At 40.0% G+C, this 24,437-nt stretch overlaps 6 protein-coding genes across 8 annotated transcripts; 2 read left to right on the top strand and 4 right to left on the bottom strand.

Moving 5' to 3' along the window:
- Positions 1 to 861: 861 nt before the first annotated feature.
- Positions 862 to 7,437, bottom strand: LOC133742695 (protein argonaute 1B-like). Of its 2 annotated transcripts, none has more exons than XM_062170372.1 (22): positions 7,276 to 7,437; positions 6,483 to 7,112; positions 6,186 to 6,400; positions 5,937 to 6,092; positions 5,704 to 5,837; positions 5,467 to 5,576; positions 5,062 to 5,168; positions 4,737 to 4,875; positions 4,551 to 4,667; positions 4,251 to 4,358; positions 4,069 to 4,140; positions 3,490 to 3,612; positions 3,242 to 3,407; positions 2,884 to 3,146; positions 2,633 to 2,775; positions 2,444 to 2,506; positions 2,298 to 2,361; positions 2,052 to 2,187; positions 1,871 to 1,944; positions 1,694 to 1,788; positions 1,558 to 1,589; positions 862 to 1,387 (listed from the first exon to the last, which is right to left on the bottom strand). In XM_062170372.1, the coding sequence occupies exons 2-22, from the start codon at positions 7,095 to 7,097 to the stop codon at positions 1,179 to 1,181; spliced, it is 3,141 nt and encodes a 1,046-aa protein (XP_062026356.1). In that variant the 5' UTR covers positions 7,098 to 7,112; positions 7,276 to 7,437; the 3' UTR covers positions 862 to 1,178. The 2 variants fall into 2 exon arrangements, with proteins under 2 accessions (XP_062026356.1, XP_062026357.1); XM_062170373.1 differs by having other exon boundaries at positions 7,267 to 7,432.
- Positions 7,438 to 9,692: 2,255 nt separating this feature from the next.
- LOC133745446 (pentatricopeptide repeat-containing protein At3g16610) lies at positions 9,693 to 13,136 on the bottom strand. 2 transcript variants are annotated; one of them, XM_062173519.1, is made up of 2 exons: positions 10,313 to 13,136; positions 9,693 to 10,021 (listed from the first exon to the last, which is right to left on the bottom strand). In XM_062173519.1, exon 1 carries the CDS (start codon positions 12,815 to 12,817, stop codon positions 10,382 to 10,384), a length of 2,436 nt encoding a protein of 811 aa, XP_062029503.1. In that variant the 5' UTR covers positions 12,818 to 13,136; the 3' UTR covers positions 9,693 to 10,021; positions 10,313 to 10,381. The 2 variants fall into 2 exon arrangements, with proteins under 2 accessions (XP_062029503.1, XP_062029504.1); XM_062173520.1 differs by having other exon boundaries at positions 10,317 to 13,136.
- A 1,189-nt stretch (positions 13,137 to 14,325) lies between these two features.
- Positions 14,326 to 16,508, top strand: LOC133742455 (NAC domain-containing protein 54). Its single transcript, XM_062170116.1, has 3 exons — positions 14,326 to 14,598; positions 14,762 to 15,048; positions 16,085 to 16,508. The coding sequence occupies exons 1-3, from the start codon at positions 14,442 to 14,444 to the stop codon at positions 16,445 to 16,447; spliced, it is 807 nt and encodes a 268-aa protein (XP_062026100.1). The 5' UTR covers positions 14,326 to 14,441; the 3' UTR covers positions 16,448 to 16,508.
- Positions 16,509 to 16,678: 170 nt separating this feature from the next.
- On the bottom strand, positions 16,679 to 19,258 carry LOC133742454 (uncharacterized). Its single transcript, XM_062170114.1, has 5 exons — positions 18,613 to 19,258; positions 18,363 to 18,503; positions 18,186 to 18,268; positions 17,129 to 17,234; positions 16,679 to 17,013 (listed from the first exon to the last, which is right to left on the bottom strand). The coding sequence occupies exons 1-5, from the start codon at positions 19,135 to 19,137 to the stop codon at positions 16,897 to 16,899; spliced, it is 972 nt and encodes a 323-aa protein (XP_062026098.1). The 5' UTR covers positions 19,138 to 19,258; the 3' UTR covers positions 16,679 to 16,896.
- LOC133742456 (organelle RRM domain-containing protein 6, chloroplastic-like) lies at positions 19,174 to 21,444 on the top strand. Its single transcript, XM_062170117.1, has 4 exons — positions 19,174 to 19,540; positions 19,808 to 19,876; positions 20,012 to 20,118; positions 21,157 to 21,444. Exons 1-4 carry the CDS (start codon positions 19,312 to 19,314, stop codon positions 21,244 to 21,246), a joined length of 495 nt encoding a protein of 164 aa, XP_062026101.1. The 5' UTR covers positions 19,174 to 19,311; the 3' UTR covers positions 21,247 to 21,444.
- Positions 21,445 to 21,695: 251 nt separating this feature from the next.
- On the bottom strand, positions 21,696 to 24,437 carry LOC133742453 (protein REVEILLE 7-like). Its single transcript, XM_062170113.1, has 7 exons — positions 24,201 to 24,437; positions 23,988 to 24,065; positions 23,413 to 23,544; positions 23,176 to 23,287; positions 23,028 to 23,089; positions 22,504 to 22,899; positions 21,696 to 22,407 (listed from the first exon to the last, which is right to left on the bottom strand). The coding sequence occupies exons 2-7, from the start codon at positions 24,000 to 24,002 to the stop codon at positions 21,769 to 21,771; spliced, it is 1,356 nt and encodes a 451-aa protein (XP_062026097.1). The 5' UTR covers positions 24,003 to 24,065; positions 24,201 to 24,437; the 3' UTR covers positions 21,696 to 21,768.

Here is a 24,437-nt window from a genome sequence, read left to right as displayed (position 1 = left end):
ATGTCAGTTTATGATTGGATAAAATATAGTATATTATTTATAAATAGCTACTATTGCTGGAGCAACATTGTTAAATCAATAGCTATATTTCACAATTTTAGCTATATTTAACTACAAAATAATTCCTACGGTTGGAGATGCTCTTAGATCACTAAATCCACAGTTAAGTGGTGTAAATGTCAGCAACATACGGTAACTTGTGTTTTTTTTGGTCATTACATACGATAACTTTTACGGTAAGAGGGGATAAAAAGTGGGTACGTACAGAGAGTGTAAATAAATTAAATAATCGTAACAGAAAAGAAAAGGACAGATTACTTATATGCGTACATGGGAATCGGACGTGGCATCAGCCAGCTTGGCGTTAAGCTACGGAGAGAGAGCGACCCTGGGTCAAAACTGCCAGGACTCAGTCAGTCAGTCCGGTCCAGTCCCCTCACCAACTCACTACCCCGAAAACCAGCCCAATCAGACGACTCCACGACACCGCCAACTGTTCATTAACTTCGAAGGCTTCCATTTCGTGTCCACTGCTAGTACGGCCTACAGTAACGGACGCTGCTCGGTAAAAAGACCAAAATACCCCACTTCGGCTACGGCTTTCCTCTTTCAGGGGAGTAATGAATCGACATCTAATGCTCCCCTTCTTTCGGCCCAACAACGAGTCGTCTCCCTCTCCCGTAACTGTTCATCATTTTATAACTTTTAACCACCGCAATACCTAGTTTTTAACTGCATTTTTCTTTTCCCATTCCCTATCAGATATTGAACCGATCTAACGGCTCATGTCACTGGACGTTCGGCGACGAACGCATTTTAGTTCATGATTTAGGCAATGCAGTAGGTAGAGGACTCAAAATACATGATAAATCACAGTTCACAAGGACCGTGATTTGGGTATACTAGTGTGTCAGAATCTCATACCAACAGCAATACACACGCTGCGTTTTGTTACTAGTTTACTTCAGCAATACACACAAACATTACCAACAGCAATACACACGCTGCGTTTTGTTATACTAGTTTACTTCAGCAATACACATAAACATTACCAACACCAATACACACGCTGCGTTTTGTTACTAGTTTAATTCATCCACCATGTCCATGGAACATGATGCGAGTTGTTTAGTGGAACATGACGCGAGTTGTTTATTTATTTGCAGAACAAGGTTGGCCTAACAGTAGAACATAACCTTCTTGACATTATCCTTGAGAGCAGGTAAAGGCTTCACAGCAGCAGAATTTGCAGCAAGCGGCGCCCTACGTCCACCACCGCGTCCATTTGTGGTAGCACCACTTGTCACTGACCCGCCTTCTGACGTCTGTGGTTCCAAGTAGAAACGGGCTCGAAATGCAGCAAGATGTGCATAGTATGCAGGGGGGACTGTCAAATTAGCATAACATCAATTTCAGCATTCACATTTACAACAGAACAATAAGCAACAAATCAAACTCAGATTAAGATACAGCATGTGTGCTTTTTCACTTGGTCAGTGTGTGTGTGTGTGTGTGTGTGTGTGTGTAACTGTGAGAGATGAGAGAGCGAAAGCTCACCAACAGAAACAGAACGTGTACACCTCGCATATCTGCAAAAGAAATTAGTTCAACAAAATCATTATATCCCAAAAAAGAACAAAAAAAAGATTGACATCCCCATAATAACATGAAAATGAGGGATCATCCAACTTACGTATAACAAAGGTTATTTGTAAGGGTCTGCAATCCATCAGCTGAAAAGTTGTTCTCATCCCATAGCACATGGTAATGGGCTGGACGACTCGTGCCCTGTTTGATACAGTGATTACAGATATAACAACACTCACACAGCTTTGTAAAGTATTTAAACAAACAACTAATCAATCACTACCTGAATTCCAGCATGGCTACACAGGTAGAAGTCAAATTCAGTTGGATGACAGATTTTGGAGTCTACAACTGTACCTGTAATATCAATGGCCAAGTGTTTTAGATCACGCATGCAAAATAAACCCTACACATAGATTCTGAAAATCATTGCAAGAAGTTCCAAATCCAGCAGAATGCAATACCAGGTAATATATTCCCACTTCTGTCAACTGATCTTGAGTCATTATGGTTGTTAGCAAACAACCTAGTATGATGGCGCTTTTGAACCACCACAAAAGTCACCGGAGGCTGATAATCGGGCTCCAAGGAGGCACATGCCTGAATTAAAGTGAAATATATGAGGATGAGAAAGTGAATGACTAAGTTTTGTAATTTCCAGGCATGCAAAAGAGAGAAGTGGAGAAATTAATTCAGCCAAGTAGATTTACTTTACGAATGGCATCAAGTTCATACAGCAAAACTTGATAAAACTGTCCTTCACTGACACCATCCCTGCAAAGAACAAACATACAATAATATTAGAAACAAATGGCAGTACAGAAAAAGCTAGTTGAGGCAGAATATAAGATGGTACCTGTAGAATATGATCCGTTGTGGTTTTTGCCCAGTTGATCTACGGAAAGATATGAGCAGTTCCCTGGATTCAAAAGCAAATACAAATAAAACCAAAAGCAATTTTAGTTAAGAAAAAATAAGAAGAAAAAAAAAGAACAACAACAATAAATCAAATCAAGAACAACCAAAACTAGAAGAAAAGTCATACTTGATCATGCCACCAGACATTGTCCCCTTTGCTGGATCCTGCCATGTTTTGAACAAATCTTGGATGAGTTCCTGTCGATGGGTTTGAGCAGAAACCAAACCAGCATACTTTGTAACTTCAGGCCAATCTTGAGAAGCCACAACCTGGATTTAAATAAATAGTAATTTTGAAACAGTCAAAACCCTACCCTGGGTGGAAACAGAATAGAATCATATGCAAGCTAAAGCATGCATGTATGTTTAGTAACACACCGCTGCAATTGACGGACTTGAATCCTCTCCAGGATGAGGATGGGTGACATCAGCACCAAAAATGATGGTAGGTCGATCACTGACTAAAGGAATTCGCCTGGACAGAGCATCAACAAGCACTGTATTCCTTCCCCCGACCTTCACGTTGATCTTCAACGTTACATTTGCCAAATACTGTTGCTTATTGTTTTTAAATACATGCTTTGTTAAACAGCATTGGGAAACAAGGCCGAGATCCGTCTCACAAATTCGCTTCAAATCACCTGGATAGTAAATCATGATATATGTAAGTCCAAGGATTTTGGATAACAGAATAACTTGAAAGAGGAGTGGATAATATTTAATTGAAGGTTCAAACCATAAAGAGAGCCATTATTATCTGGCAAAATAGCAATTAGTAGCTCAAGCTCCTGGCCGCGGGGCTGGAGTTTGATCAGTGCTTCATGAAAGCGAGATTTTAGGGCCCTCTCGACATGACCGGGATGAGCGGTGACAGGTGGAAGTACTGGTTCTGGATTAAATGCCTAGAAGAGAACCAACATCAATATGAGGAATCTCAGATTTGGAAGAAAGTTGATGAATATAAGAGCATCACAGGTCTCATACCATGCCAGAAACGTTGCACATTTGAACAAGTTCACTACAGAACCGACGGGCAACAGCATCTTGCACGCCCCCGGAAAAGTTTATGCACATCCAATTGTTGACTGTGCCACCATTGACCATTTTCTGTAACATTATGATGATAGACTGTCAACAACATTCTAAAGGAAAATGATATTGGCTATTCGGCAATTAGCAAATTTCTATAACTTATTGCTAAAACTGATTGCCCCATAATCTTTGGCAAGGCCTTTCACTTTCACTCCCTTCATCCTCCCTGCAACCCCAAAACAGGAGAGAAAGAACTGCAACAAGAATTGGATTCCCTGCTTATCTACGATCCCCCTCACAGGGAAACAAAAGTAGGCTAGTGTCACTGCCTTAACAAGAATCCCTAGGATCTCCATAGCAGGGAAAGAGTAATCATGCAGTGAAAAGCGGATTACAGGTTTCACCAGAAGTGACATCACTAATTGGGTACATATCCATACTGATACAAAAGGATATCCAGGTCCATCTGTTCTCATAGTATCAAAGGTATACAGTACAAGGAAACCATAAACTTGTGTATAAGGTATATACCTTATTCATCATATTCCACTGTCCAACTCGAGGCTGGCAATCCTTTTCTCTACCTGTATCATGATATTTAAGCTGCATAACACAAGACTCGATTCTTAGTTACCATCCATATAGTAAAGTGAACCTTGGTGGTACCAAAAGTTAAAAAACAAACAGATAGCAGAACACTGCAGATATCTTACTCTTGGTGCAGGAAGAATACGAGCTTCAAGCAAAGTGAGATTCTCACTGATTTTAATGCCAAACTCCTGAGCATAAGGATCTTCATGGTAAGCGTTTTGACGAACTGTCTGCAGAGTACAAATTTTCAACCAACACATACCAAGCGGGTATTAATTTACAAGTGAGTCGATGACAACCACATATTGTCAATTAAAAGGAAAAAGTTTTGTGAACCATACATCAAGCATAACAGAATGTAACGTAAAGTCAGTACACTGCATGTAAGCTTGGCAATACAATACACTTTCCAAAATACCAACCTGGATAATATCACGTTCCCTTTCATGAGGACGCTGGCAGGTCACCTTCAGCAAAGCAGTAATCTGTCTCTCATTCAACCTCCTGGAGTACCTCTGACCTTCAACTATTTTACAGACCTGCAACAATGACTTCCTATTAACATGCTTGTCGAGCTTATAATGACGAAAAGAGTAGCATTTATTTACCTCCATGGGCAAGTAATTTGATCTCTGCTGATTTCCCACTTGTAGACACGGCAACTGAGTATGCTTTATAATGAAACCATAAGTTTCATGAAAGTAGTCAACAACAGATTTCATGGTTCCTCTCTCATCAAGTGGAAAACTGGACAATCAAGGAACAGTGTCAGTGAAACAAGTTTTGCATTCATCTTGATATAAAATATAATACTCAACGACACATTTCACAGTATCTCCGCCAAATGGAAAACACGAAGGGCCATTTAGGTACTGTTTTGTTTCTTTTCAATTGAAATGGATAAAGCAAATGATATAAGATGCCAATACTCACGTCAGCTCTCTTGTTGGTTGCGATGTTAATCCAGTAATACGGTATTTTCGGCGCATATGTCCACGGTGTGTAACTTCAACTTTGATTCCTCGTAAAGCTTTCTTGATCTGTTCATACACAAACAAAAAGGTGTGATACTGGTATCTGTATGAATGGAGGGATAATCCAATTCTACATACACTAATGTCATGCCATCAAGAAAGTAACATCACATATACCTCCTAGCTTGTTAGAACAAAGTTGTTAGCCTTTGTACATATTCATTAATATATATTATCCTAAAATTTAAACAAAATAAAAAGTTGATTTGACACAACATAAGCAGCAAGGGAAATAATAACATTCTGACTAAATTCATAGACACGAAGTCATCAGAAACAAACAAGACCATGAACAGAATCTAACCTTCACGCGATCAGCATCTGACAATTGTCTAAATGAAATGTCTCGATTGAGTAGCTGATTGACAAATTCAATGATTGGCAGTGGCTCGATGAAAGCAGTAGATGACATATCTGGACCATTGAAAATTTCATTAAAGCAGCAGAAAAGACCGCAATGCAGGAACATGTACACACACATGCATCATTTGTGCAACAGTCATGATATTTGCTATTAAAGAATACTTGAAAAATAAGGTACCAATATTTAGAGACAGCCCCATCTGCGTTGGACGAATGCTCTGATAGAATCCACGCCAACTTTCCAAACCCTCACCTAGGGACTGCCTTCTCCCCAGATCAGGGGAATAAAATGAACGTGCCACAGGAAAGTAACTACAAACAGTAGATCATTACATTAGGTCAAGAACATATCAAACTAATGTGCAATTATGAACCTGAATTGAACACCAAATAGAGATAAAAAATTTATACCTAGCTGTAGGCAATTCACGCAGAACAATGTCGAGAACCTGAAGGGCTTCCTGAGGAGCCTCAGCTTGCCTCCCCATCAAAAAGAGTTCTAGATGGTGTAGGTCAGCACGTGCAGCAAACTTGACCACCACTTTAAATTCTCTCTCCTTCTCCTTCCTGCAGCAAGAAGAGAAAATTAATGATTTGGGTGAGGAGACTGCATCCAAAAAGCTATGTAAGAGCATAAGTACGTTAGAAATGAATATCCACCTTTGCCCGCCTGATCCTGATCCATCATCGTCATCAACAAGCACGATCTTGAACTCCTTGGATGAGAAAGGAAGCGGCCCAGCAGTGTACAGACTCTTCCGTCCGTCATAGGCAGGGAGCCTATTTCCAAGCTGGGATTGCCTGTACAAATCCACCAGCTGCTTGATCACAGCCCGATTCAACCTCCTTGATGCAATGTCGGGTGTAATAGTAACCTAATAAAATTGAGCATTCATTACAAACATACATTTGAGACTAATATCAGACTGTGAGTGAAACATGGGTAAAAGAACTGACATCATACTGGTGCAGATCTTTGTCAGGTAACTCAGCAAAGAAGTGATTGGCCTTGACAATACATTTAGCGCCGACGGTGCCTCTGCCAGGGCGAAGAGGGAACCTAACCGACTTACTTGAGGTGGGAATAGGTTGGATTGCCTGTGCCTGCACAGGAAGAGGAGCAACTTGTTGCCCAATAGAAACCTGCTGAAAAGACTCCACCAGTTCTGGAGATGGTGTTGCAGGCTGAGGCTGAGGGTTGACCCCAGCAACATATGGAGCAGCAGGGGTCGCTTGGTGCAGGTCAGGAATTGATGTTTTGGGGGGGCCATAGCCACCGGAAGAAGATCCTCCCCCACGACTTCCTCTTCCCTGTCCCCTCCCCCTGCCTCCATTCTCAGAGGGCGGGGGACCACCATACTGCTGGTACTGATATGGCATCCCACCATTTCCATTTCCATTTCCATTTCCATTCCCACGGCCGCCGCCATAGCCTCTGTTGGCTCCTTGTGGTGGTCTTCCAGCTCCTCCTCTTGCCTCTTGGTTGTGCTGCTGGTAAGCTACTTGCTGAGATTCATAGGTTTCAGCTCCACCGCTACCAGGGAGTTGACCACCTCGCTTCTTCCTCACCATGATGATGATCTCCAACTACAGATCAAAACCATAAAAACTACCTCTGATTCATAACTATCCACACAAAGCAGCTCAACAATGATTTCAGACTAACAAATTCCCAAACAAAAGCAATCAAACCACAACTCCCAACCGATGCTCATACATACATACATACATACATACATACATGACTTACCTCCTCTCCTCTCCTCTCAGAAGATGACTTCCACTCTGACCTTTCTGGGGGTTGTGTGAGGGAAGGGAAGGGAGACAGAAGAAAAATAAAAATGGTTGAAATGGTGATGCGGTAGTAGTAGTACGGTACAAAATATATTGGAATCTCGTCCCGTGTAGTACAACAATGTCATTGCAAGTGCAAGGTGGATATATCTCATAATATGAACAATAATAATACGAAAACGGTAAAAATTTATTAACTTAAAAATAACGGTATCTTTTTGTTTTTATATTTTTTAAATAAAGCTTAGCGATGCTCGCAAATTACACAATTAACAATGGGGCTGAGCGGGGTCACTGCTCTGGGTAGGTCTATGAAAATGACAAACCTCTACTCCTGCGCTTCTTTCTTTCTTTCTCTGTGTCTATTAGTATTAACCAATAACCAATTATTGGAACACAACAAAGCCTTTCTTCATGTCTTGGTTTCGGTGGCATTTATCGGAGCCTGTGATCAACAAAGCCTCCTTTTTCTATTTCTATCTAAAGTCTAAACCTTAGCCTACATGTGAACTCAGAATAATGCCCAGTCGCTAAGGAAATGCGCGTGTCGCCTTCGCCATCCGCCGAGTTAATTACTCCGCCACCACTAAATGGGAACCGCATCTTACGTAATTATGTATGATGGGCCTAACCTGATCAATGAGCTGTTCTACTCAGCATATTTGTCATCAATGGTGGACAGATCTAGGATTTGAAAATGGGGTGGGCTCTTTTTTTAGGCCTTTCGGTACAACTATGTACAAATGTAAGAAGTATCGTGTTATATTGACGTCAACGGAAGCCGGGAGACGAGAGTATTTGGAAGAGAACAAGCGGTGACTAATAGGCTATAGAAACGAGAGTGAGAAACTTGAGAGAAGAAGAAAACGAGGACTCAATTGTTGATGAGTGATGGAATGGAGTAAGAGTAGACTGGAAACTGGTCCCTAATTATTTTCGAGTGAGCTTCAACATCAAGACGACAACATTTTGATGATACTATATATAGAAAAAAAAAATTTCTTCAAAATTGTCGGGCGGGCTTGAGCCCTCCTCATGCACTATGTCGATCCGCCGGTGTTTGTCATGTCACATGTATGGTACGACTCGTTAATTACAAAGTCAACGCTATCCGTGTTTATAATTTTATGAAATAATATTAGAGAGTTTTCTGATTAGTAATGCATCATATCACATGGACACACAAACCGCACCGAAGATTTTTTCAAGATCAAAAAGCTTTAATTCATCAAACTAACTGCACGGACATGAGGTTTTTTGAGGATTCTTTGTTCCCTATCTATCTTCATACAAGTTGATTTGGCCGATAACTATTACATGAACGATAGCTCACTGAGCTGTCGATAGTTTTAACTAAAAGAAAGTCATCTCTTATATCTTAAAGTTTTCAACATTGTAAAACTAGTTGGTGTATAATTCTCACCTTATTGGCTTATTGAGATATTTCTAAAATAAGTAGTTTGGTGGGTAAATTTTGTTCCTTATCCTAGTGGCTCTGTCATACATGTGTATGTAAGTCTCTGTCCATATCTATATGTCACATGGTGGAAGGAAAACGGGTAGGTAATCACTATATTTGGTATGGCTGTAAGTTTTTAACTTTTAATAGGCAGCTGCCCAATTTGATTAGTAATCATCGACATGTAACTTCGTCACCAAATTTGATTAGCAATTATCGCCATGTCACTCTGTCAATTATGAGCTAATATTTGTTTTCATTCACATTATTCCTCTATTAATCCAAGTCAACATCATACAGAAGAAGAAAAAAACAACAAAAATGAAATGAGGGATTCTATTGAGGTGGTTGTGATCTGATTAAAGTAGTGAATTATTCCTTCTATATTAAAAAAGCAGTCATCTTACTATAGTGCATGTGAAACTGATAGAAAAATAGAAATTCTAATTACAATAAACTAATCACGAAAGAAAGCGAGTAAAGTTTAGGACAATTATGTAGCTTGAATCCTTACACTTACAGAACTTTCATGGAACAGTGAGATTTTAGGTTCGCTTTGAGCCCATTGGGGAGACAATAGCAGAAGAAATCATGATTAAAAAAAAAGAAGCTTAAAATACAGCACAGAGTAGAAGAATATTTATACATTAATCTATATTTATGTCACTCTTATCCTAATAAGCGCCACGTTTTAGTTCATTAGTCTGAGATTATTATAGGATATCAAACGAAAGGAGCACACAGATGAAGGCACGAAGCAACCAACCATTTATAAGAGAAATGTCTATGCGTAGCATTCCACATTATTATTATTATATTGGCATGATTGGTCTTTCTACTAAGGAAGGAATTGAATGTCTCAGCAAATAAAAGGCTCTCTCATTTGAAACCCAGGTCAGCAAGCACACAAAACGGACAAGATAAGAGTACTACTACTTTACAATAATATTATCTTCTTACAGAAAAAGAGAGGCCAACATCTGTCACTTATTGGGAAGCTCATTGGATTTTCATTCTCTGTCAAATTTATGATGTATTATGGCAACCCATTTGTTTACCAAGTCTATATACATGATGATACAATATGATCTGATATGATAAAAACAGTATCAAGCACTCACCTACAGATTCCTGTATCCAGTGGACTCCGAGAACTTTTGCACGATCACAGTGGACCATCAAGTCCCGACTCACATTCCGAAAACTTTGAGTTCCTTCGTGTTGAATCTTCCCACTTTTTAAACTGCAGAAGGTAACCTTACTTGTCTTAGTAACATGTAGACCAGATGAGAGGAAATGAGGATTAATGGTACCTTATGCAACACATTTAACAGCAGTGTCTATGCAAAATCAAAGGGAATGAATTCAGGTGTCACATCCCAATATACTGCATGCTATTATTGGAAAAGTAATTTCTTAGCATGCTCTGAAGAAAGAAGGCAAATTATTATGCAATCTAAAGTAATCATAATTTGGAACATAATCTGCAACAAGTAGAGCTTGTAGAGGAAGTGCTCAATTAACCGTAAACAACCTGCCTTGGCAGATATCATATAGTCGAAGAGGCAGGGACGGCATTGAATACACCCATGCATTCTCTTCTTCACCAAAAGTCTGCACAACTGCAATTTCCATCACTGAAATGATGAAACCGACTCACATCTCTTACGGTTATCTCTCTCTTTGTAACAAGAGAGATGGACTTTATAGCAGCATGGCAATCACCACAGACCCGCAGATTTTTAGTAACAAAAATGGGTTTCCCCGGGCTCAGATGAAGAGCTCCATAAGCAATGGCTAGTTTTTCACTATGATAGAGGAGGATCCTTTCTTTCTCCTCTTCCTCAACATCTTGGAGAACAAAACTATTTTCTGCACAATATCCCATCCTTTTCATGTCTACTAGCAGTTCCTCTAATTTTTCATGTATCTGAGCCGATTCAGGATGGGACTGATCTCCACCGAGAAATCCATGAATCACCCCATTAATCTCGACCCAACTACATCCTGGACTCTTCTTAAGGCCTTGATCCTTCTGTTTAATTCTGACATGCGCTGCATCATCCCATCTCCCAATAGAACTGTACATATTAGATAAGAGGACCAAATTTCCGGTACCTTCAGATCCTAGCCCTTGAACTTTCCTGGACACTTCTTCCCCAAGTTCAATATTATTGTGAACCCTACATGCAGCAAGTAGTGCACTCCATACTCGAACATCAGCCTCAAATGGCATGCTTTGAATGAAACTGTGCGCCTCGGCCAACAGTCCAGTTCGGGCAAGAAGATCCACCATGCATATGTAGTGTTCCATCCTTGGGGTTATGCTGAAATCTTGACTCATAGCACTAAACCAGTGTTTTCCTTCAGTGACAAGCCCCGAATGACTGCAAGCAGATAAGAGGCCAATGAAAGTCACATCGTCGGGCTTTATTCCAGCTGCCTGCATATTGTGGAACTGTGAAATTGCTTCCATCCCAAGGCCATGAATCCCATAACCAACTATCATTGTGTTCCATGAGACAGTATCCCGCTTAAGCATTCTGTCGAATACTTGCCTGCCTATATGGATCTTCCCACATTTCGAGTACATGTCTATTAAGGCATTACAAATTGAGGTGTCTGTAGCAAAGCCATGAGCAATTGAATAACCATGGCCACAGGCCCCATGTTGCAGGGCTGCCAAATGTGAACAAGCCGGCAAAACACCTGCCATGGTTGCCAAATCTGGATCAATCCCAGACAACTGCATTTGGTGGAATATAAGCAAAGCTTCCTTTGCATAACCATTCTGCACACAACCTGAGATGATAGCCCCATAAGAAACCGTGTCTTTTGGATCCATTATATCAAATAACCTGAATGCATCATCTATAATCCCACACTTTGCATACATAGAAAGGATGGTGTTGCCCACCATTGTATTTAAATCAAAACCGGCTTTAATTGCATAACAATGTACTCGTCTCCCTCTACTCAGATCAGTTAGCTTTGTGCAAGCTCGGAGTATGCTCCCCAGTGTAACTCGTGTCAGTTTTCTTACATCTTTCACCACCATTTCATCAAACAATGACATTGCCTCTCTCATGGAATCACAGCCGCCTATCATCGCACTCCAACAAACCTCATTCCTGACACTCATTGCATCAAAGATTCTCCTCGCGTAAACTATGCACTGACATTTAGCATACATATCCAAAAGCGCAGTACTAAGTACCACGTCATCACTAAACCTCCTCCTCATGGAGTAACCATGCATGGCCTTCCCTTGGCTCAGCGCGTTAGCTTGCGCAACTGTGGGAAGAACCGCAACAATGGTAGAGGCATTCGGGGCAGTTCCCGCTCTCTGCATTTGAACCAGCAACTCTGCAGTGTCACCACAAAGACCATGAAGCGAAAACCCAGCAATCATAGCATTCCACGCCACAACATCTTTATACAGCATACCATCAAACACACTCTGCGCAGCTACCAAGTCTCCACATTTTGCGTACAAATCAATCAAAGCAGTGCAAACATAGACGTCAGAGCCGAGCCCAAGTCGTTTCGCATGTTGATGAATGTCTTGACCAACGTGTAGCGCCTGCAAACCCGAGCATGCCTTGAGAACAAAAGGGTACGTGTACTTGCTTGGTTTAACGCCCAGTTCGAGCATGCCATAGTACAACTCTATGGCTCGTTCAAACGGTCCGTTCCATGCATAGGCTCTTATCAATAGGTTCCAAATAATAACATTTGGATTTGGTTGGGGAATTTCGTCGAACACTCGGCGTGCGACCTCAACTTGATTACAGGTCAAGTAGAGCCGGGCTAGTTTTTCAAGTAGAAGAGACCTGTCCTCGATCTGGGTATTGTCTTTTATAACAAGTTGATGGATTATCTTGGCTTGAGCGACAGATTTAGATCGAATGCAGGCTTCAAGGAGATTTGTGTAGTTACAGTAGTAGTGAAGAGGGTTTGATGAAAAGGCTTGTGCGCCTAGAGTTGTGAATTGGTCAATAACATGGCGACGAGGGAGTTGGCGACCGCACCATAACATCTCCTTGTTTTGGTGTACGTTACCCACTAATCCATCTGTTGACGCTGCCTCCTAATCGTAACCACAAGAGGAGCACTGAGCCTGGTGCTACAATGATCGATACACTTAAAACAAGCGCACTAATTTAACCCTAGCTACATTCCCACAATATCAATCCATATAGTATAGGAAAGTAGGGGTCTCCCGCAGGGAATTGTGACTTAACAATTGTGAAAAAGATGACTCGCATAAAATTTGGGGTGAGTCGGAATTGAATTGCTATGTTAGCAAGAATCGTCAAAACAGAGAACAAAAGGTAAAACGAAAACAAAAAGCTTTTTTTGGGGTTTTTGGTTTTGTAATCAATATTAAGAAAGCTAGGTGGGAAGACAATGACTACACCTATGATGCATTTACTACACCTATGCGATAATTACACTGTCAGCACATGCACTATTGACTGGTATATTGTGTCATTCAATAATTCCACCGTAATATACATAATTACATTGTTACAATATTGAACACTTACACCAGTACATTAGCTAGGTGACAAATATTTTGATCTATTGGTTAAGTCTGTATCTACCTTTCCCCTCCAAATCTCCAATACAAACGTACACTAGTTATAATTGAAGCTGAAGAACAGTAGAACCCTGATAATGTGAAGATTTTTCTCTTGTAACATCCCCCAATGAGTAAAGTAGATATCCTCGATTTGGATTTAGTAATAGCTGCTAGTAAAGTAAAAGAAAGAGCCAGACAAGAAATGAGTCTAGCTACCAGTACATATATATATATATATATATTCTGAAAAGGTGAACCGGTAGATGTCAAAGAAGAACCTCTCTTTTTCCGAGCACTTTAGCAAAATAGCAACCAATTAGCAAGATCTGGTAAGAGATCGCTGTAAGCTAAAGACATGAAAGGGATAAAAGGGGAGGCCTGTGAAAACAAAAGTGAAGCCATGGGCATGCCAAAGACCAAAGTAAGATGGCTAGCCAGAGAATTTGCTGAGTAATTAATTATTAGATATATATGAAAGTAAGAAAGCTAGCTAGCTATCTCAATATATATATATTCCTGGGTCAATCATCTCATTCTTTAATCATCCATACAGGATAGAGTATGTCAACATAAATAGTTGGATGTATGTAATACATATTCTCCAAATTTACTTAGCACGCACATAGGTACGTACAAGTTTTGAGACTGAATAAATTGGTACTTTGACCCAAAAAATAAATAAACTGGTACTAAGATAAGCATGTTTTATTTTTATTAATTTCAATAGTATATTATCCCTATATATGTGTTATATATATATATAACTAGTTAGTAATTGGATTTGAATGTAGTAAGAAGAACGTTTGTCTAGAATCTGGAAAAGGTAAAGTGATGAGAGGCCGGCCAGGAGGAGGAGTGAGGAAGAAATACCCAAAGACAAGGGACTTTGAATCCTTTTGTTTGTGTATAAATGCATACAATCACCACAGCGCGCATATATATTAGTACAACTACTGCAACTAGCTAGCCAGCTCTTGATCCAACAAGAGTGAATTAGAGGCGGAGCAAGCTAGCTAGCTAGCTAGTGTGTATAGGAATCACACTTCAAGCATTTATCGATTGATCAAGAGATATAAATATGGCTCCGGTGGGATTACCTCCCGGATTTAGGTTCCATCCGACGGATGAAGAGCTTGTGAATTACTATCTGAAGAGGAAGATAATTGGGCAAGAGATTGAGCTTGATATCATTCCGGAAGTTGATCTCTACAAATGTGAGCCTTGGGAATTAGCAGGTCTAGCTTATCTTCTTCTATATATTAATCTTTCTCGATCACTACTAGCTACTCTACTATATGTGTCTACATCTTAACAATCGCGTACAAATGTTTTTATTTAATTTGCTGTAACTAATCAAGCTAGCTGATGTTGTTTATAAATTGAAACTTACGCATGCAGAAAAGTCATTTTTGCCAAGTAGAGACCCGGAGTGGTACTTCTTTGGACCCCGGGATCGGAAATACCCAAATGGATTCAGAACTAACAGAGCAACAAGAGCTGGATACTGGAAGTCGACTGGCAAAGACAGGAGAGTCTCATCCCAGAATCGAGCCATCGGAATGAAGAAGACGCTGGTTTACTACAGAGGCCGAGCCCCTCAGGGCATTCGGACCGATTGGGTCATGCATGAATATCGCCTAGATGACAAGGCTGACTGCCTCGACGACACCTCTGCTGGCATCCAGGTACGTACGTATACGTACATTAATTAATTCTCTCCAGGCCAGTATTAGTGTACCGTTGATCATTACTTAGTCATTATGCATCATCGATCATGTGCAGAAGAACTATTGTATCTTAAGAATTGTTTGTTCGATCATAAGTCATATTCTATTTGACTTGAAAAGCAACAAGTTCAAGCTACTTAGCTTGATGAGCAAGTGAGGAAAGCATTTCTTTTTCTACTGCTTTCGTTTTTGATTTCCACCTCGATCTTCTCACAGCGTGGGACGCAAAAGCAGGTTAAAGCTTACGCCCGATTAACTAATCTGTATATCCATTAAGCAACATCAATTCATTTGGAAAGATCGGAGATGTCTAGGAATATTGAAAAATCTATATATCCACGAACGTAAAACTTGCATGAGTTGCATGGAATGTTTAGTAGGGCCTTTATCATTACATGTTTCTTAGTTCACTTACTTTTCTCTACTATATCGACCTATTATTTATAAAGAAGGCAAGGCATAAACAAATATTCGTTGCTTGCACTGGTGGTGATCTCTTCAATATTACCAGCTGCAAAGTTGAGTTTACCTAATGAGACAAAAGTACAATCGTCCGTACGATTCAGATTAACCCCTTCTCAAGCTTCTTAATGAATTGTTTAACGAGTATACATGAATCATCCAATATCTATCTACTATCTTTTAGTCTGTCATTGTTTATATGATCAAGATTTGAAGATTCTATTAATTACTAAAAACTAATGTAGATTATTCAAGCCACAAAAAACAAAGCAGCCTCTCCTCTTCTGCATCACTCTCCACTTTCATTGTGTAAGAAGGTGTCGGCGACTTTTTACTTTATTCCAAAGTCCAAAACCATAAGCATATTTCATCTAGCTTCAATTGTATTATATAGATTAACAAATAGACCAATTTAAGTACATTAAATACTAATTATGCTGTTAAGAAATTAATTTGCATTTGGCTTCCAACATGGTATTAGGTACATTTATGTCTCTATTTCTGTTGATGATCGATCACTAAACGGATGCAGGATTCTTTTGCATTGTGTCGCGTGTTCAAGAAAAATGGAATATGCGCGGAGATTGAAGAGCAAGGAGGGCAAAGTAGCAGTAGTGATGTATCGCTATTAATTCATGAAAGATCATCACAATTATTAGCAGCAGGAGGTCTACACCATAACGATCACTGTAGTATTGAAACCATGTCACCGGAAAATATTCCGAGGGCATTGTCATCGTCATGTCTGCAGGACTTGGAGGAAGAAGATAAGGACGACTCGTGGATGCAGTTTATCACAGATGATCCATGGTCTTCGTCTAACACTCCAATTAATGGTACTACTGCTGAAGTCGACCTCTCTCAGTCTCATGCGGGTGAGGCCTTCACAACCTAATCGTTCACTATACAAAGATGACTTCATTTATGGGAGAATATTGCTGGATTGGTGGTAAATAACACTTCCCTACAATAAAAATGAAAGATACACCATTTCAAAAAGAAAAAAAAAAGAAAAAATCATGTGTAGATTAACTATTTTCAATTGGTTTGGTTTGGTTGGTGGTTTTTTTTTGGTTAATTTGGTGGTTTCTTCAGACTCAGATGAATCACATGACTAGTCTAGAGATTTTGATGTTCACCTCTTTCTACTGAGGTGCTTATTTTGGGTGTTACTAGTGGAATAAAAGCACATATAAGATGATGTAATCGTTTACTCTCCAATCTATACTAGACAATTTACGTCAGCAATTGCATTTGTATTGACCTTCTTGATTCCCATATCATTAATCTCACTTCATTTCACCAACTAAATTAGGCAGAGAGAGCATCATTTCCACCAACTTGTTATCCTGTACATTTTCCAGAGCCAGCAATGATTGCTTGGCCAACCTTCCACTGCTCGAATTCTGCGGATCCTAACATAAAAGAACTGGCGTTTCTATGTCCACCGCCTCCAAATTCCTGAGAAGGAATTGTAAAATGCATTAATTACCTTTCAACTGAGTATCGTATATGCTATATGCCCTATTTAAGAGGGCAGGAAGGAAAACCATGTGCGAGTGATGAGGCAAAGAACCTGTGAGATGAGAGTTGTGTCTTCACTGTCCACACTCCTAAGGCTTATCTTTAGCAATTCGTCATTTTCGAGCTCAGGGACTTTGTATACAACAGCTCCAATACCCCTAAAGATAATTCCAAACAAAAAGAAATGATAAGTGAAATGGAAGGAAGGATGATGGAGCAGACACCTATAATATACGCAATCAAACAAGTCAGTGTTTTTCCACAAAGGAACAATATAAACCAGAATCAACAAAAAATGACAGGAGGTGATGAAAATAGGGATGACTTGCAAAGAGGAAACCAAATTCAAGGATATGAACAATGCTTTTGCAGTGGACAACCTCATGAAATAGAAAAGAAAACAACGCCCCGTAAAACTAACAAAAGACCACGTATATGAACCTCTCATAACTGAGCTATTGTCCAACTTTATAGCTTTTGGGGTTTCGTGTCATAAAGAGTCGGTGTCTTATTATGAGTTCTGTGACTTCTGCCATCTGAAAATTGTAGTCTTGTTGGAGTTTAGCATTGTGTCTCTTTAGTATTGTCCTTAATCTAAGTAGGAGTTTATGAATTGGAATTTTGTTTCTCCACAGGGAGGTTCTGTAGACTTCAACAGTTCAACTTTAACTAGAAAGAGTACTTACGATTATGAAATTTCTGAATTCCGAACTTTCTCTTAGTATAGTTTGATTTAAACCTAATCAATTGTTCTCTATTCAATATATATTGGAAGAAAGGACAGTCTACTGCAATTGTAAGAGTAAAAATGCCTATAAAAGAAACTGAAAATTGCCTCCTATATGAGATACATTTGGCTATATTTACTTGTGGCTTATAGTTTCCAGCATTCAACATTGTTTGAGCATGATACTTAAAAAGACTAGAGAGTAAAACACATGGACACAATCAGCAGCACTTAGAGGTGCCACAGCATCAATAATGAAGTAATGAAGAAAGGGCATAAGATGAAACAGGTTCGGAAAGGTTTAAGAAAAACAAGTGAACAAAATACAGATCCCAGAGACTCATTTACATATATCTAGTTCATTAAGTACATAGCCACATACCTTAAGTTTAGACTGCGGCTTTTAGTAGCTAACTGATGTCCGAGTTCACTCCTCAACTCTGATATAGAATCTGCATTGACAGCCTACAAGCAGAACGATAGGATTATGCATTCCTAAACTAACATTCCGGAATTTCTAATAAATTTCCCATATTTTCTAATGTAATGAGTAATGTACCAGGCAATGGCAATGACCAAAAGCTCCACCTCCAAGTTTGATTTCATAAGAGTGACTCAGAGCTTGGTCTATCAATTTCTGCTTTTCTGATAAGGTCGCCACTCCTCGACTAATCAAACCCTCCAAGTCCAAAGAAAGCAGCTGCCCAACAATCACATGTATTATATATATAAGAGTTGCAACAAACAAACAAGTAACTCTCATTTGATAATGAAGGAAGGAAGGAAGGAAGGAAAGAAGCAAAAAGTACCTGTTGGAACAGAGCCGGGTTCAATCCGACGTCGTACTGCAAGTTCAAATCTTTGAATCCGCTACTGAAAGCTTTACTATCAGGAAGACCCCACCGCCACAGATCCCCATCCTCAATATACTCAAACAGCCTCCGAACGCCGTCAAACCTCGCCGCGTCGCCGCCGTCAATCTTGGCCCTGAAATAGTCGAAAGCAATGGTGGCCCCGCTCCTGTTCATGTCCAGAACGCTGGTCACGTTCTCACCGCTCACTCTTCCGATCGCGGTCTTGTGGTGGTCCAAAACGACGACGTTGGGGACCTCGGCAGAGACCTCCTGGACAAACCCAGGTGGGCCCACGAAGTCGAGGAGGTAGAGGTCGCCGATGTCAGAAAGAGGGAGGCTTTGGGTCGTGACGGGGCTGTAGACGGCGTTAGGGAAGAACAAGGGTTCGATGGACTCGGCTGAGAAATAGAGGTGCGCCGCCAGAGCAGCAAACGCGCCGTCCGGGCAAGGATAGTGGTACAGCACCGCCGGTTTTCTCATCTCAAACCTTTTTTCACTTTAGGGTCTCTAGAGAGTGATATAATAAGTCACAAGTATTTACCCTGGAGTAAAGTAGTAAAAGAGACAAGGGACACCAATGAAATGATACTAAGGTAAAAACCCCTAAAAGGATAATACCCTCTACTTTACTTTTTTCATTCATTCATCTGAGAAATGGCGACGACCGTTGTGCTCACAAGTGCTCCAAGGGCTTGGGTTGATAGCAGAGAGACCCAATTTGCAGAGCACAAAAAAGTGGGCTCTGTAAATTGTGCTTGGCAATGGCAGCGCTGCCTCAGTTATAGGCTTTCGTTTTCTACTACACAGAAAAAGAGGAGGAGCTTTTTACCACTGGCGACTTCTTCTTCTTCGTTTTCTCCCAAGACCAAGCTCTACGTCAGTGGTTAGCTTTCTCTTTCCCTTGTAGATTGAATTTTGTAGCTGATATATATCTATATATATATATATATTGCTGTTTTAAATGGAATTGCAACTCTAGTCTTGTTTTCTTGTTGGTCCAGCAAATTAACCCATAAATTTGGAAACTTTTTGCAAATTTACATTTATGGAACAAGGGTTTAGCCAGCACTCACTATTCTTACATCAGAAAAGTTAAACCAAGATTCTAACAAACTAAAGGCCACTGATTGGGGTGTGCTTTTTCGTGCAGGGCTTTCATTTCGTACCACTGAAGAGAGTTTGCGAAATGCTTTCCAAAATTTTGGACAACTTGTGGAAGGTGAGAACAGCAAAGATGTTCCTTTTCTTAGTTCAGTTGTGCTGCTTATAGTGTCTGCTGCTGTAAGATGTTCTACAGGAGTTAAGTATTGGGTTTTTTTTTGTTTTAGAGAAATAATTTCTCTTCATGTTGCAGTCAATCTGGTGATGGACAGGATAGCAAATAGGCCGAGAGGATTTGCTTTCCTCCGCTATGAAACCGAGGAGGAATCTCAAAAGGCTATCGAGGGAATGCATGGAAAGGTAAATCTAAAACCATCAACAATAACTAGGAAGGAAGTGCATACCTACCCTGTTGACAGAGCTGGCTTGCTTGACAATCTCATTCTACTTAATGTATGTATGTGTCTGTGTGGCATTATAAATGGCCCAAATTTGTTCAGGTGGGTACACAGCTCGGTTGTCATTAGTGTAATTTAGCTAGATATCCTGTTTCTTCTTCTGTTCTATGCTTGTAGGAAAAAAAAGAAAAGAACCAGAAATTAGAGGTTCTAGGGCCTTTAACTGTTTTCAAGGCTGTTATACACTGTTGGACCACCAGGGTATTGAATATGAGTTAATAGCAATGACATGTTATAATTGAATTCATGCCCTGCTCTGATGTGATGTGTCATCATGTTTGCTTAGGCTGTCACTCCTGACCGTAATGAGATTAAGAGATTGGCGTTAGTATCTTGATGTTAGGGTAGGATCACTCCTAGGACTAATCTTCTTGCCTGAACAGTTTGACATGGTTTGAATTGGAAATATTTGATTTTTAACATCTTGTTCCAATCTTTCATACCTTCTCTTCACAGTCATTTATTTTGAGCATGTATTTGATGATGTTTGTGTCCTTTTTTGACTTCAGAATGGGTAGGTAGTGAACTGATAATTTCCAATCTTCCGTTTGAGACTTCAAATGTTCTGATTTCTTATCTTCAGTAGCACATAGCTTATAATTAGCTCATTTGTAATCACATGTGATGATAGATCACTGAGACATTATGTAATATTCAGGTTATTGAGGTTGAAATGAGTGTTTCTTAGAAGAATTCCAGTAGGAAGAGCACAATTTTCACTTTAGGCTACTGGAACCACCTTAGATAGGATGCAGCAGTCTGCTTCAGGACCCCAAATGTTTTGATTTGGACCATGACTTCTTTTTTCGTACAGCACAGAGTGGACTGAATTATTCCCATATTAATGCTCTTATATGACCTCTACAACTTTGATACATATGGAGTGGCTTTAAGCAGCCAAAACAAAGAGTAACGTTTCTTCTCTGTTTTATTGTTACAGTTTTTGGATGGCAGAGTAATATTTGTTGAAGAAGCAAAGCCCAGATCAGAGCTACGACAAACCCTCAAACAAAACCCAAGACAGTATTAAGGTTGTAGCGTAGAGTGTCCACTTTTGGCCAAGTTCTTGTATACCAATTGATATGCTACCATAAATGGTATGCTTAGGATTTGCAGTTCAATCAGAGAGAAGCGTGTAAGATTATTCTTCTTGAGTGCTGATACCATGGCATAATTCGGTATTGCAGCTCTCTCTATCTTGAAAGAATGTTACTCTACAATTGTTCTCCGTCGGCTTCATACAAATTTTAATTACCGAGCTGTCCTTGCGTACCGAGTTCACAGCTCGATTACAGAAAATAAGACCACTGTATACCAAATTGAAATCTAATCATTTTAGTTTCCTCGAAAGAATGTAAAGAATGAATCCGGAATGAGATACAAAACTGACGTAAGATTTCAAAAACTCATAGGACTGATTTACGCTCTAATGTTGTGAGTCATTCAGCTACTTCTCAGACGACTTATTCCCTCTAGTTATTATTAATCAATTATCAATCAATATATGCCTTTCTAGTGGGAAAAAAACAGAACATTCGTTGTGAGAAATAAATTATGAGCAAACACGAGCCCTTTGTCTGTCCCTCATCTCTTCAGATACTATCACCGATGAGTTCCTGTTTGTATCTGCTAAACATCTTTTGTATGGTACAAACCCCTTCCTTGAATTGCAGGGCACAACACTACGAGCTTCTTCACATAAAGAATCAATTGAACTAACTGACCCATCGTTTGAACCAGCGCAAGATCTTTCCTTCTCTTTCAATTGTTCATCAACACGAGAATCGACACGTATGACCTGACAAAATGGTAGATTAACCCACCATGGCAAGGGATGAGGAGCATCAGGGTTGGCTTGCACAGACTTGGGGCTCTCATTTTGGTGTTCCGCCCTGTTAATTGTGGAACCACATGCCAAAGAATTCCAATTACTAACTACTCCACCAAGTGACAAGCGTGTGTCCGATTGATCCCATTGTAATGGTTGACCAAACTTACCACACTCAATCTCATAATTCTCTTGTTTGGCCATGGATATCGACAAAGTACAATCCTTGGTATCAGGAGGAGATTGTTTATGCAGGTCTGACACCAAAACTGTCCTTCCAAAAAGCTTAATGCTAGTGGAACCTCCCACTGTGGCTGCATCTCCTTCAGTAGTTGAAGTGTACTTGGAAGCCGATTCATCTTTCTGGACATACATAACAACACAAGGGTGACACACCAGTCAGAATCCTAAACACCATACAGGAGTAAAAAATGAAAATAAAGAAAGTGTTCGCCATACCATGGAGAGAGGTTCGTCCAAGGTTGAGTCGGCGGGTGGCATAGATTCTTTTGCTTCTTCAGGGGATGAGTTGGAGGTTGCATAGTCATTCTCTTTCTCAACATGGGATAAGTTGGTTGATCGCATGTCAGTGGTACATGAAGTTGAAGGTCGAGATCTGTTATACTGGTCCAAAGCTGCAGACCCAATTACATCAGAACAAGGTACAGACAATACTGAAGTGGGGGATTCTTGGCCTTTCTCAGCAACCGAAAAATTTGGCGATGGTGACCTCCTTTCAGGTGATCCATTGAGTTTACGTGGATAAGGATGCATAGGTTTCCGCTTAGGTCGTGGAGGAGGTATTTCAATTGGTTTGAGTGAGCCTTCACCATTTCCAGTTGACTCCTTAGCTACCTGCAGTATTGTACGCAGACATGTTAACTAATGGCGTGGAATCTTAAATGTGCAACTCAAAAATTTCGAGGTCATCTGTACATGTTAGGTAATAGGAGAATTAGGTCCTAAAGTAAAGAGCACTAAACCTTAGAGAAGAACTTTTGAGCATGACTTCGTATCTGAACTGCAGTTTTGGTGCCTACATGTTCTGTATGTAGATAAGACTAACTTCAGCAACAGATATGGTGTAAAAAAAGATTACAAGACTAGTTTTGGCCGCTGCACTGAATTTACCTTCTATTTGACGCCAACCTCTGCCATACAATTTCAAGGCTTCAAGGAACTTCTGATGTTCTTCCTCAGTCCATTTTTCTCTTTGTTTTGTAATTGTGTAAGGTTTCCTGACCTGTAGAACCAGGGAAAAACAGAGGAGGTCAGCCAAACTTGAGAAAAATACATAAATTTGGGAATAAGAACCAAAAAAACTTTAAGGGTCCTGAAATGAAATCTAAGCAATGGGAAGAAAGGAACCTTAAGTGCCTGGTCATTGCCAAATGAAGAAATGTCCTTGAGTTCAGTCACCAATTTCGATTGAGCATCGCCTTTTGAACTGCAATTGCCAGCTGCAACAGAGGCGTTTGATCCCGTGGCTTCACTCTGATCCTATGTTCAAATAAAAAGTTGGGTTGATACTTTTCATCCAACATGGTCAAACCCAGTGAAGAACTGGTGTTCATAAGTACACAATTCAGTTGTGATGCAAAATAATCCTGCAGGAACTTATATGAGATGACCAGCCAACCAAACAAGCGCGTTTCTCACTAGAAATCAATCCAATCATACGACACCACACGCTTTAAGTGAAACAATTAAGGCCAAAACACAAACAGATTCAATGGGGAATATGCATCAAATTAAGTTGTTCTGGTGATCGAGTACACATATAGAACATGGACAAAGTAGTCGGAAAAAAAAAAAAAAAATAGAAACTTAGATGCTTTAGTGAGATTAACGGTTCATTAACAACAAATCGAAATCAAATTAAGGAACTGAATCAAAATAAATAAAATGAACAGAGAGTAAATTAAGCAATTGGATGTACACACCTCGACAAGAGCCATCTCTATCTTCCCAGAAAAACACAGCAAACTCGTCACTCCAAAGTATCAACTCTCAATCCACACCTGTTAATCGAAACAAGCTTCCATTAATTGTGAGATGGAAACAACAATAAATAAATAAAAAAGGAAACTTTCCTTTGTTTCTTTTTTTGGAAGGCCTTAGCTTTATGTAGACCACCAGATCAATGAGAAACCTACCTCAACAACGTTGTGCGGAACTGAAAACAGACTTGTCTTGTCTTGTCTTGTGTTGGTGAGTAGTCGCCGGCAAACTGAGACAGCTCAGCTTCTGGCGAGCAAACGGAATCTGATTCCGGCGACGGCGAGAGAGAAGATCGAGAAAACAAAACGAAGAGCAGAAGAGAAGAGAATGAATCCGAATCCGAATCCCAGAGAGAGAGAGAGAGAGAGATTTGATGAGTAGAGAAGAAGGGG

Source organism: Rosa rugosa, chromosome 4 (genome assembly GCF_958449725.1).
Source record: "Rosa rugosa chromosome 4, drRosRugo1.1, whole genome shotgun sequence".
Taxonomy (NCBI): Eukaryota; Viridiplantae; Streptophyta; class Magnoliopsida; order Rosales; family Rosaceae; genus Rosa; species Rosa rugosa.
Note: the sequence above shows the minus strand (reverse complement) of the source record. Positions and strands in the feature narration are given on the sequence as shown.